General features: G+C 35.0%; 1 protein-coding gene across 1 annotated transcript; it reads right to left on the bottom strand.

Annotated features, from left to right (window-relative positions):
- Positions 1-8,090: 8,090 nt before the first annotated feature.
- Positions 8,091-11,946, bottom strand: LOC128231826 (uncharacterized). The gene is made up of 2 exons (XM_052945045.1): positions 8,617-11,946; positions 8,091-8,284 (listed from the first exon to the last, which is right to left on the bottom strand). Exons 1-2 carry the CDS (start codon positions 8,960-8,962, stop codon positions 8,103-8,105), a joined length of 528 nt encoding a protein of 175 aa, XP_052801005.1. The 5' UTR covers positions 8,963-11,946; the 3' UTR covers positions 8,091-8,102.
- Between the last annotated feature and the right edge of the window lie 1,219 nt (positions 11,947-13,165).

Here is a 13,165-nt window from a genome sequence, read left to right as displayed (position 1 = left end):
AATATGTGATAAAAGAAACCACAAACCTGTTAATATAGGTAGTTTAAAGAATGGAATTAAGATTTTAACTCAGAAAAACGTGCTGAAGTCTAATGTCTCGAGTACACACGCCATCTTTCGCGAGAGCATATCTGATCTATTCCAATCGGCTTAGTACAAACGGTCAATTCAGACCGGGTCACATACTCCCCCTACCGTAAAATGACGTCTCGATATTAACTTTACTAAAAACTAACCCATGTACTTAAAACTTTAGTATACTACAGTATATCTAGCTATGATGTAAACTGTCCATCATAATTCATTATATACCACAGAAAACATAACTTAATAAAATAGAATATCTTCGGAATCTGATATTTCGAAGAATACATCTCCAAGATATTCTAAGCACGCAACATATCCATTGAACACAATGTAGTTCACATAAAAAATATTCAAAACAAAATCTTAGGCCTTGAAATAGATAAAAGAAACCACTAGACTTTATAATGCTTAAAATATTTCAGCATAAAACTATAAACATGATGGGGTTAACTATTATACTTCTTGAATACTAGTATTTAACTGAACAAATCTCTTCGGTAAAAAACAATTATTTCACGTAACCCCATCTATCTGGTGGTTTTCGAGTCCTTGACGATATTTGCAGCTTTCTTACGTCATCTTGAATTTCTTCCTCAGTGCCTTCATGTTCTTGTTCCGGACCATTATTTTCAATCTTATTTTAAGGCTCTTCTAGTACCTCAGGCAAAATCTTTTCTTCAGTTTCCTGATCTGGTATATCATTTTAAGTATCTTCCTCTTTTTCTGACTCATTCTGTCCTGGTATATCATTCATATTATCTGATACACTTATTATACTGACCGGTACACTTGTCACACTGTGCAATTGCGTAATGGCGATCACAAAGTAGTTCAATACGGGTATTTTGAGCCATGAGCAAGATAAGGATGTCCAGCATGGCCTAATATCTGGATCTCCTAATCGATGGAAGAAATTGATAGCGTTGACGTCATAGAAGAAAATTTCACAAATCAGACACCGCATGAAGAATAACAATCCTCTAGTTGTGATGATTAAGACATGTCTTGCGATACATTTCCTGTTAGAAAAAAAAACACTAATAAAAATACTCTTATACTAATGCACGTCTAAAACACTTAAGTATAAACAAATCAATAAGTACAGCTCTTTAAATAATAATGAACAATGCAATCATATAATATATCAAAGAAAGTGTAATGGTATCAACTACCACCATAACTTAAAAGGGTTGAAGGTTAACATTAAATGAAGTTTTGAATAATTTCACTCAAAGGGTTTGATTCTTATCATGAAAAAATGATAAGTAGTTTATATTGACGTCACATACAACTAAAATGGATCCAACCAGTGACTCATATACTTAAATAATTATTTCATTCGATAGTTTAATGATTAATTGTACAATAAAATTATAGGTATTTAGAGTAGATGTTTGGGCGAATGCAAGTTTCATTTCTTGACTGTTGACTTTCCTTTACTAGGGGATTTACATGGAACGGGTTTGGCTGGAGTATTCAGTAGTATGTATTCATTACTGCATCAGTTGAATTTATCCACTTTTTATTAACATTTAGTGAAACTAGTGACTAATACATTCTGAACAATATATTCTCTTTATGGCAAAATATAACAATAACATTACATCACATTTAAATATTAGAGTTTGTAATTCCAGGACATATCAGTCAGTGTTTGAGGCAGATGAGTTTCCTGCCACTTTTCACCTAGCCAGACCTGAGGCTAGCACTACATCCGAAACTTTTACATCCTCCACAACATGCAATCAATGTACCTGTCTGGAATGTAAATCAATGAGGCAGCGTGCAGAAGAGAAAATTAGAATAAGAAGTGGCCATTTTAACAAAACAATTAAAGAAAGAACGATAAACATCATTATTTACAAAAAAATGCTGATGACAAGTTTCATTGGAATAATTATTAATGTCAAAAACTACAGAACCAAGCTCAGTTGCCAAAAGTTTAAACACAAAAGCCATTTAATGACACAGGGTTAACGCCAAAGACATAGAACACAAAAACAAAACATCACAAACCAGAAACATGGAACAACAGCACAGAACTCCACAAAAATTACCGTGCATATATACTATATAAAAAAATAAGTATCTGGTATTACACCTTGTAGTGCAATGATGGCCTTTCATCAATTATGCAAGACTAAGGCTCCCAATTTAATTATTCTAATAATAAAATAAATGTTTGAGCGCTCAAACAATATGCATTGAGTAAAAAGGGTTAGGGCGCCCAAACAAACTTCCAACAGTGACAACTAATGTAATCGCGTGAACCATTTAACTATATTATCAATATTCACATCATTTTGTTTGAGTGCTCAAACAATTTGGCCTGCTCAGTCCCACTACATGAGATCATTTCTCTGTGTAAAGATTCTCTATGTTTGAGATCTAAGAAATTGAAATTGGAAATGGATTCTTGGAAAATGTTTGAGCGCTTTAACAAACTGCCACCACTTTCAAATCGCTTGAAACAACCACTCGCATTCAAACCGGCATCCTCCCATAATTTTGTTTGAGCGCTCGAACAATTTGGCCTGTTCAGACCCATTATATGAGTAAGTCTCTCTACGTCAGGAATTTCAATGTTCGAGCGCTCAAACAAGTATTCTTTCCAAATTGCTAAGAAAATGAAAATTAAAGCTGATTCTTAATGTAATTATTTAATACTGAATTGTTGAATTTAGGGCCTATAAAAGGTACTAGAAAGACAAATCCCATTTGATTATATATTCACTTCTATGTACATTTTACTTTCGGGATATTCCATTTAAAACATATAAGCCCAGTGGGAATGGCACTTTAAAATTATACCACTCCCCTACAGAATTAACCCCTTTGGGGTCCCAATTCGCGAAAACGACACCCACTCATATAATGAAAAAAATGCTTTCCCATGCGGGTTATATGTTTAACTCGAATCGCCATAAGAATATAATTGTTCATGAACAGAAATTATTGTTTTCCATTATTTTTTTCGTAGAAAACAAGTTCTAAGATACATTATCGTAATGTGCCATTGATACTTAATTTGCTATAACTTTTACAAAATGAATGAATTTTATAAACAAAGTTGTCTCTGTATCTAAGTCCAACAAGATTGTCAGCTTGGGGCTGTGCCCTGCCATCATCAGCAATTTCACCATTATTTCCGTCTGCTACGGCTGCCATGGGAATGTTGTGCAGAACACAACAAGCATTTACTAGCCTATTAAATATAATTTACTTTTCAATAATTTAACTTGCATAAGCAATTTGAGAATTTAGCTTAATGATTATTCCTAAAATGTGTATTTTATTTTCTTTCATGCTTTTCGATGAAATATGGGGGTTCAGTGAAATAACAACAGTGAAAATATCAATTTTTCATTCATTAAATGGCGGCGTAGTAATTTGGTTATGTATTCATGCCCCGCTTAGAATAAAAGTGTTTTCGTTATTTTTTAGAACATATGTGCAATTATAAAACTTCATTGATTACTGTTCATAAAAGCTTTGCACTAAAAGACGAGCAAATAATAAACTATAAGAATGAATAGCAGTGAACTTTTTCTTAACAAACCGGAAATAGAAAAGTTGACAGCTATAATTTTGCGTGAGGAGCGCACCACGGGTAGCGGCGTAAATAACACCTGTTTCAAAAAAGGGGTAATTAAGAAAAAAAATAAAAGAAATAATAATAAAACTCCGAAAATAAGCATAAAAGAAACATTTTTTTTTATTTCAGTGTAAGATCGTATTTTATCTCACTCGTGTTCATAGAACAACATATTTTCTATGACACTTGTGAAAAAAATACGATCTTACACTTAAATAAACAAATATCCTCTATATCATATAAAACATATCTCTTGTGTGGCCATTTTAATCTTAATACAAAATTTATTTTATTTGTATACTGCAACACTACACAAATTCTACCAGCTGTTTTGATATTGCTAATAAATAAGCATTTATAAAATAACTTTGTTTCTTCTAAATGATTGATTTACATGTGTAATGTTTAAATTAAAGGTGTGCAATGTACTTGTAGTTTATGTTCTTTTACATATGCATATTGTGATATCTTCATTTCAACTAAAATGTCAAATATATCCTGGTATATTAAAACAGTCCATGTTGTATAATAATTCAGCTGCACGCTTTCAATGGGTCCCTCCGTTGTTTTGGCCTAATGTTTACACTTATATGATATGATATGAAATGCTGCATACATGTATTGTTTAGACTACTAAATGTTGAACTGTTAAACTATTATGATGATAATTGTTATACAATATTGAATTACATTCATGATGTATTTAAATTAAAATCTCTTTGAAAAGGAAGCATATTGTATTTTATAAACTCTTATAACAAGTTTGTCTAAAATTCTTAAAATGTTTACCTGTATACTTTGACTGTCTGTTGATTAATTTATCTATTTTAAATTCCAAATCTTCTTTTCATCTTTCCTATCCCCTTCACAACCAAGGAACTGGTGATTATATGGCTTCTGAAAAAAATACAAACCATCAATGAATAAGTACCATATTGTTATGTATTAGTTATATGAAAATCAAAACAATATTTAATAAAAAACAAAGAAAATCAACAGGAAGGTTAACTTGATTTTTTTAGTTAGAAAACATGTTTGTTCATTTATAGAACTTGATAAAACTTGATAACATTAAAACATATAATGATAGCTAAAGTCAATGTTTCCACTTTAAGCAGCAAAAATGACACTAGCATTCAGAATAATTTAGAATGTTTCTTTTCTTTCATGCGTTCATGCAGTATGAACGCTCGTCCGTGATTTTGCAAATCCATGTAGCGCTAGCTATTGATGTGTGTAGTTTGATTTACAGTACCTTTTGTATGCTCGTTGGATGGGGTCTGGGGCGTTAGGTATGGAGTCAACAGCCACTTTATAGCTGCATACCTACTATCCACTAGCAGATGAAACCCACGGGCAATCTGGGCATTTTCGAAAAGTTAGTTAATGGTGCTGTCTCGCAAAACACGACTGTCATATACGGACCCAGGGAAGCGGACAACAACATCTATACTGTTGTACGATCTATCGAAGATGACTTGAACATTTATCCTGTTAACACCTTTTCTATTTACATATATGTCCTCCTGTTTATAAGGTGAAACAACATGATTATGAGTGCCATCTATGGCACCGATCAATACCACGGATCTGCAAAGAATTTCTTTTGCATTCTTCTATTCCATGCAGGAATTAAATAAAGCGCCTCACTTATGTAGGGGAAGACAATACCTGAATATACAATACGTGAAACAATGGGCTGACTTACACCGTGAATGTCACCATCATTCAACTGTATTGGTCCACTTGCAAGATACCTTAATGTTATCAAATGTTTTGCTGAACACTCAAAGCTTTGAGTCCATGGTGCTTTGGGTTGAATATCTGCTCCTAAAAGTTCTTCCAAGAAGTAGATCCCATTCCGGTCAAATCGTATTAATTTGTTCACTTTCAAGTAGTTGGTCCAGATTCAGTTTCCGATCGATCAAAAATGATGTATCTGAAATATACATTTCTTTGAACAATACTGAGACAAATATATTAAGATTAAATTTACAAGAATCTAGAGATCATACTGTGCAGCAGTGAACATGATTAGTTGTCTTTCAATTTATAAGAGATATACACTTACCAATCCAACGCATTGCTATTCTCACTTTGTTTTCACTATCAACACTTACAGTCGATAGTATTTTAGCAAATTCTTTGCTCAAAGATGTTTACCATAATATTGTACCGGTAAATGATGTAAATATTTATCATACCAGGCGGCAAAAATTCCAAAACTATAAATCACAAACTCATTTCTGCAAAATCATTGGACTCAAATGACTGAATTCAAAACAAAACCCAACACTGTCTACTTTGAAGCCTCCGAAGACATTGAAGGGGATAATATACCAACATATTTGATATAAACAACATCAAACTAGACCCTCTTTAAATCACCCCTTTCATATTTCAATCCAATATCTGTTACTTTCAAATAATGTTTACTTTCTTGCAAATTATGATCATACTTCGAGGTAACATTCTCCTTTCATATTCTAAACATGTCTGACTTTTAAACTCATTTTATGACTACACACAGTCAATACCAAAAAATTGACATAATTGTTCATTTGCAATTGTATTTACATGTTTCTAAGTTGGAAAAATAACTTCCATGTCATTAATCATCAACCACTAAAGAATACAGACATACATATAAAACAGCCATTGAAGAAATGTAAAAACATTTTCGTTAATATCGCGAAATTATATGCGCTTCTGTAATATGAATCATGTTCGCTGTTGTTAACGAATCAATTATGACCAAAGAATAACAAATCGGGCGAATAAATACTGTCATAATTCCACGTATTCACACGTTTAGAATGTGTTTTTTAGGAGAGACATTTGTTCGACCTTCACACTACCATTCCCACTCCCTATTGTACAGTAGGCTACGGAAAACTATTAAAACAGAAAAGGTAGTTACCGCTTAGCGACAGCAGCAGATTTGTTTTCGAAACATTCAAACAATACAACCTGCAATACCGTAGTCTTATTATTAAGGAACAATTTAATGAAGGGAAACACTCAACTTCTACAACAAACTAAGTTGAAATCCCTGATTTTTGCAACTGCATAGTCTAAATTTTAGTTTCAGTTATGACTGAGGACGGATCTAAGAACAAAACGACCAATCTAAGGGTGAAACCAATCTAAGATGCATATTGAATACGGCCCCAGGTAAAAGGTTACATACCTGTTTACAATGTAAAGGGGGATATCACTGCTTGAGTGAGAAATTTGCCACAGAGAGCTATTCCTTTTGAAATATAAGAACATTTTGGGGAAGATGAAGTAGAAAATTAAGACATTACTAAACGAGAAGAAACGGTTCAAAATGAAATATTTGATAAAGATCAGGATGCATTGAATAATGATGAAAGTGGAAAGGCAAATATAACAATCTAAGTCACAAGCGATGATGAGGATTCAGATGATGATACATGTGAACCATTGAGAAATCCGAAAGTATTAGAAACAGAAGAAATAGAAGGCGCAGAAGTGTAATTTTCTCATTTATTTTTCACATAGATATATATCAGTACAGTTTTAAATTCTCAACCTATACAACGAATCTATGTATTTTGATAGGATATACTTATATTCAGTAGCAACAATGCTCTCACACACACACACACACGCACACGCACACACACACACACACACACACCCATACACATGCATACCCAATCGTATGATACGATTTACGTTTATACGATCGATGTCCCATGTTTTAGCTTATATAGTCTATTAATGTTTTTTTATATCTTTTAAGTCTACGATTTCTTTGTATTGGTAATTGTGTCTTTTATTATTATATTGTATGTTTAAGTACTTCCCATTTTTGTTGTGGGTTTCAAGTTTACCGTTGTTCAACGCTATTTGTTCTTCTATGTTAATCCTTAATTTAGGTGCAGAAGTTGCAAATGAGCAGTTGGTTGACAACCAGCAAGTGACAGGAGGAGGAGCAGAAGGTGAAACTCATGACGCAGAAGTGCCAATAATGAATGATGTTAACTACAATGAGGACGATGGCAATGATACTTAGGGTGCTGATGAGAGAACTGAAGGTGGCACGTCTGATGCTGAAGCTAAAGAAGATACAGGCTACCGAAACCAGCATCAATACGTTCTGGACAAGACCGAAAGCCACTACAGCTCTTTGATGATTATCAGATGGCTAGGATTGTACCTAGACCGCAAAACCCCAGTCTCAAGCATTGAAGCAAGTTATGGAGTCGGAAATTTTAGACATATTCGATGGTGAGATGGCTAGAAGAATAGTAAAAAGCATTTTTAATAGATTGACAACCTTATTGCACACATTCTTATGTTAAAATTATATCTAATTTCAGAATGCGTTGTATTTGTCTATTCATAAATAAAAGGAACACACTCGACCGTAGTATTACACAAGCATCTGCATCTATTTTATTCTGATCAAAGTCAGCACATCGTTCATGGATTGTAACATTGCCTCTCCGGACACGGTCAGAACACCAGCCTCGTTCTGAATTGTAATCAAACCGTCTACAGCGGCACGCAAAGCTCCCGCGTATCTCTTCGCCTTTTCTAAATTTCCTGCTCGCGATTGGAATATAGTAACACCTGAAAATGAATAAAGAATGATTGAAACCCAGATAAATTTGTATGTGATTACTACCAGTTTGATTGTTACGATCCACTCTGTGACGCTTTAATCGTTTCTTAAAATAAAACACCTACCTTAAATAAAGATAAACAATGAATAATAATGCAAATTTGCTAGGCTGAAAATGAGCCTTCGTAAACCTGCTTATTAACTTGCACTTTTCAAACGCCCAAGTTAAAAATAAACATCAATACTAATCAATAAATATTCATCTGTTGTAACACTTATGAGTGAAATTCCACCAAACATAAACGTTTTCTATGTATTTATGTTGTTAATTGAACCGTACCCGTCGTGACATACGAAGCATGGAACGTTTTATCGAAGTCCCTTAATTCCTCGCGTACAGGCGAGTAGACCTTAGCCTGAGAGAGCAAACTACGGTCGATGTAGGTCCCGTGTACCATGTCAGCAAGGAAAAGGGACGAATGGATAAACTCGTTTACTATCAATTTAGCATAGTTGGCCACAGACTGCTCTCTGATGGCTCTAGGATCCAGCCAGATTACCCCAAGAGCTGAACTGATTGTACCTCCAGCAAATCCGCTGTGTTCTGCCTTGTAGAAAGCTATGCAACCAATAATTTGGTGGATAGCGCGGTAAAACTCTGGATTTGTAGAATTGATCATATCCATGGCGGCCTGGACTTTGGCTGTAATGAACTCTTGTTCTTGTGATGAATACAAATGCTTTCCAGCATCTACATATTCCCTACTCTTTTCAAATAGCCCTGAACGATAAAGGCCTTCAACCAAATCAGGATGGTCGAAACTTAAAATCACACTCTCCTCTACTACCGGTACTTTGATTGTTTGATGTTTCTCAAGTTCAGTGTAAAATCTTTCTTTCTGTTTAAGCTTAATTGTGGAAATCCAGACATTCCTGATAAGGCTAATTTTTGGTTCATGAATGCTTGGTCAAAACTAAATTGCCAGAATAAGTTTTGAAATATGTTTGTCAGAGACAATTCTTCAATCATAACGTGCAGTGGTAATCAAGGGAAAAGTTCTGTGAATTTACTTCTGTTAAGCTGGCTATAATTAAAGAGGACAATACGCTGGCTCCAGCTCTTAAAATACACATCCTCCTCTGGGAATTTAAGAGACAAAGATTCTGCAATTAAAAACCACAGATGTATGTACGGATCAAAATACTCCAAATTGTTGGTTTCAATACTACTTGCATTTAATTTGTTTATCAAGGACAGTTCTTCTGGTTGCTCTTTTAAATACCGTTTCGTTAAATGATCTTTCTCGCCGTTATAACTCATCGACTGTGGGGTGGTATATACCATAATCTGATGATATTCCAAAGATAACTTCAGAAGTTGCGAAGGGAGTATTTTATCTCCATACCTCACCATTTGTGGTTCGTTATATACCATCATTTGTGGATGATTTGTCGATTTCTGTCGAAGGTTCAAAGGACGTATTTTATCACAAAACATCACCATTAACGCTTTAATATATACCATCATCTGTGGTTTGTTATTTACCATAATTTGTCGCAGTTTCGAGGGGATGAATTTATTACCATACATCATTACTTGCGGTACGTCATATACACTCTTTTGAGGGGGTTCGCCCTCTCTCTTTTGATGTTTCACCGCATTTTTCCTAGTTTTATCTTTGTATATTATCATCTGTGGGTGTACCGCCCCTCTCTTCTGAAGTTCAAGCGGGTTATTCCTAGTTTTATCTTTGTAAAACATCATTTAAGGGGAGTTCGGCCTCTCTCCTCTGAACCTTCACCGGGTTATTCTTTGTTTTATCTTTGTGTTTCCTCGTTTGTGGGTTTTGCGCCTCTCTCTTCTGAAATTTCACCGGGTTACCCCCAGTTTCATCTTTGAATATCATCGTTTGAGGGGGTTCGGCCTCTCTCCTCTGAAGTTTTACCGGGTAATTGCCCGTTTTACCTCCATACATCATCAGTTTTCGGTGTTCTGCCTCTCTCTTCTGAAGTTTGATCAGGTGTTTCCCTTTTTTTATCTTTGAACCCCATCATTTGAGGGGGTTCCGCCTCTCTCTTCTGACGATTCACCGGGTTATTGCCAGTTTTTCCTCCGTACATCATCGTTTGTGGGTGTTCCACCTCTCTCTTCTGATGTTTTACCGGGTGTTTCCCTTTTTATCCTTGAACCCCATCATTTGAGGGTGTTCCGCCTCTCTCTTTTGAAATGTCGCCGGGTAATTCCCAGTTTTACCTCCGTACATCATCAATTGTGGGTGTTCCGCCTCTCTCTTCTGATGTTTTATTTGGTGTTTCCCTTTTTTATCTTTGAACCCCATCATTTGAGGGGGCTCGGCCTCTCTCCTTTGAAGTTTTACCGGGTTATTGCCAGTTTTACCTCCGTATATCATCATTGTGGGTGTTCCGCCTCTCTCTTCTGATGTTTTACCGGGTGTTTCCCTTTTTTATCTTTGAACCCCATCATTTGAGGGCGTTCCGTCTCTCTCTTTTGAAGTGTCCCCGGGTAATTCCCAGTTTTACCTCCGTACATCATCAATTGTGGGTGTTCCGCCTCTCTCTTCTGATGTTTTATTTGGTGTTTCCCTTTTTTATCTTTGAACCCCATCATTTGAGGGGGCTCGGCCTCTCTCCTTTGAAGTTTTACCGGGTTATTGCCAGTTTTGCCTCCGTATATCATCATTGTGGGTGTTCCGCCTCTCTCTTCTGATGTTTTACCGGGTGTTTCCCTTTTTTATCTTTGAACCCCATCATTTGAGGGCGTTCCACCTCTCTCTTTTGAAGTGTCCCCGGGTAATTCCCAGTTTTACCTCCGTACATCATCAATTGTGGGTGTTCCGCCTCTCTCTTCTGATGTTTTATTTGGTGTTTCCCTTTTTTATCTTTGAACCCCATCATTTGAGGGGGCTCGGCCTCTCTCCTCTGAAGTTTTACCAGGTTATTGCCAGTTTTACCTCCGTATATCATCACTTGTGGGTGTTTCGCCTCTCTCTTCTGATGTTTACCGGGTGTTTCCCTTTTTTATCTTTGAACCCCATCATTTGAGGGCGTTCCGCCTCTCTCTTTTGAAGTGTCCCCGGGTAATTCCCAGTTTTACCACCGTACATCATCGTTTGTGGGTGTTCCGCCTCTCTCTTCTGATGTTTTATTTTGTGTTTTCCATTTTTATCTTTGAACGTCATCATTTGAGCGGGTTCGGCCTCTCTCTTTGAAGTTTAACCGGGTTATTGCCAGTTTTACCTCCGTATATAATCACTTAAGGGTGTTCCGCCTCTCTCTTCTGATGTTTTACCGGGTGTTTCCCTTTTTTATCTTTGAACCCCATCATTTGAGGGTGTTCCGTCTCTCTCTTTTGAAGTTTCACCGGGTAATTCCCAGTTTTACCTCGGTACATCATTGCTACATGCTCACTGTCTGGAAGTTGCTTGACATCCGGGCGGTGACTGAACAAGTATTATCTGAACGCCTTGTCTTTGTTGTTTTCTATCGTTCTAAGCGATACGTATTTATCATTGTCGATGTTCCGAAGGTTCCATGAAAAATGGGAAATTCTGTATTCATTCAAATTTCGTTGAAGATGCTGAATAAACATGTGGCTATGCGTTCCTGAAATATAAACGATATTGTTTTCGTTTTGGTTGAAGCAAAATTCCAGCGGGTGAATAACAATTATCTTGGATATATTTTGATGCCAGTAACTGCTCAAACAATATACGGGTTGTGGCAAAAAAGTTGTAACTCGGCATAATGTAATTTAAAAAATGCTTTATATAAAACAAATCACCATTTTAAACTTTCATTACTTTATAAATCATTCATTTTATCAGAACTTTTCCCAAATACGTATTCTTTTTTAACTATCTCAGGTGATCAGGTATGCACATTACGCAAAATGCTTCTTTTTGAACGACCCACAACCAACCTTAGTTCGAGAGTTGAAATTAATTCTTTTTTAAGTTTTGTCACGCACATTACGTAGAACGCTATTTTTATAGCTTTGAATTATTGAACAGATAGCCAAGCGAAGATCAAAGATCAAGCCGCAATCCTTTTGCATTGTATTTGTTAAAATTAACAAATACAATGGAAATAAATTTCTAGTTGCAATAGGCTTTTCGAACACATCTTATTTAACATATCACTTATATCGAACCATGTTGACAAAAGATATAATTTTTGTTCAAATTTATGTTCAAAAACCTTCTGAAAGTAAACGTTGAATTTTCAAAACGTTCGCTGCAATGATGACTACTTATGTAATGTAGTGCTATTTTGACCTCTGTATGAAGATCTAAACCTGATTTGATCCTTGAAGCTGGCGAAACTAATGTTTTAATTTTGTAAATTTACTTTAACTTGTAATTTTCTTTTTTTATGACTGATTTAATGAAATTAATTTCATGTTCTTACCTATAACACTATATTGATGTCGTTGGTTTTTAAAATCAGACCTATTGAATATTAAATTTTGATAGTATCAGTTAGATTCAGATATATTCGATATTTAATACTATCAGATAGATTCAAATGTATTGAATATTTGATAATATTAGATAGATTCAGACATATTTAATATTCGATAATATTAGATAAATTCAGATATATTGAGCATAAGATAATATCAAAGTTGCAGCACATGGGCCTTTGAACTCAACTCAACACCTTTTTCCCCCATGGCTGGAGATATTCATAATACATACAAACATTAATAGACAAAGAACATATATACAATAATTGTACAGTTCAAAACTATAGCATATTGGTGTCAATATATTTTTACAAATATTGTAGGATTTAACTTCGTATTTAAATATAGATAAAAATCTTTTAATCTACTTATAATGTTGTAAAGCACTCATTAAGTAAAACAT

This window comes from Mya arenaria, chromosome 1, assembly GCF_026914265.1.
Source record: "Mya arenaria isolate MELC-2E11 chromosome 1, ASM2691426v1".
NCBI classification, from domain to species: Eukaryota; Metazoa; Mollusca; class Bivalvia; order Myida; family Myidae; genus Mya; species Mya arenaria.
The sequence above is the reverse complement of the archived record's forward strand: the minus strand, read 5'-3'. Positions and strand labels throughout refer to the sequence as shown.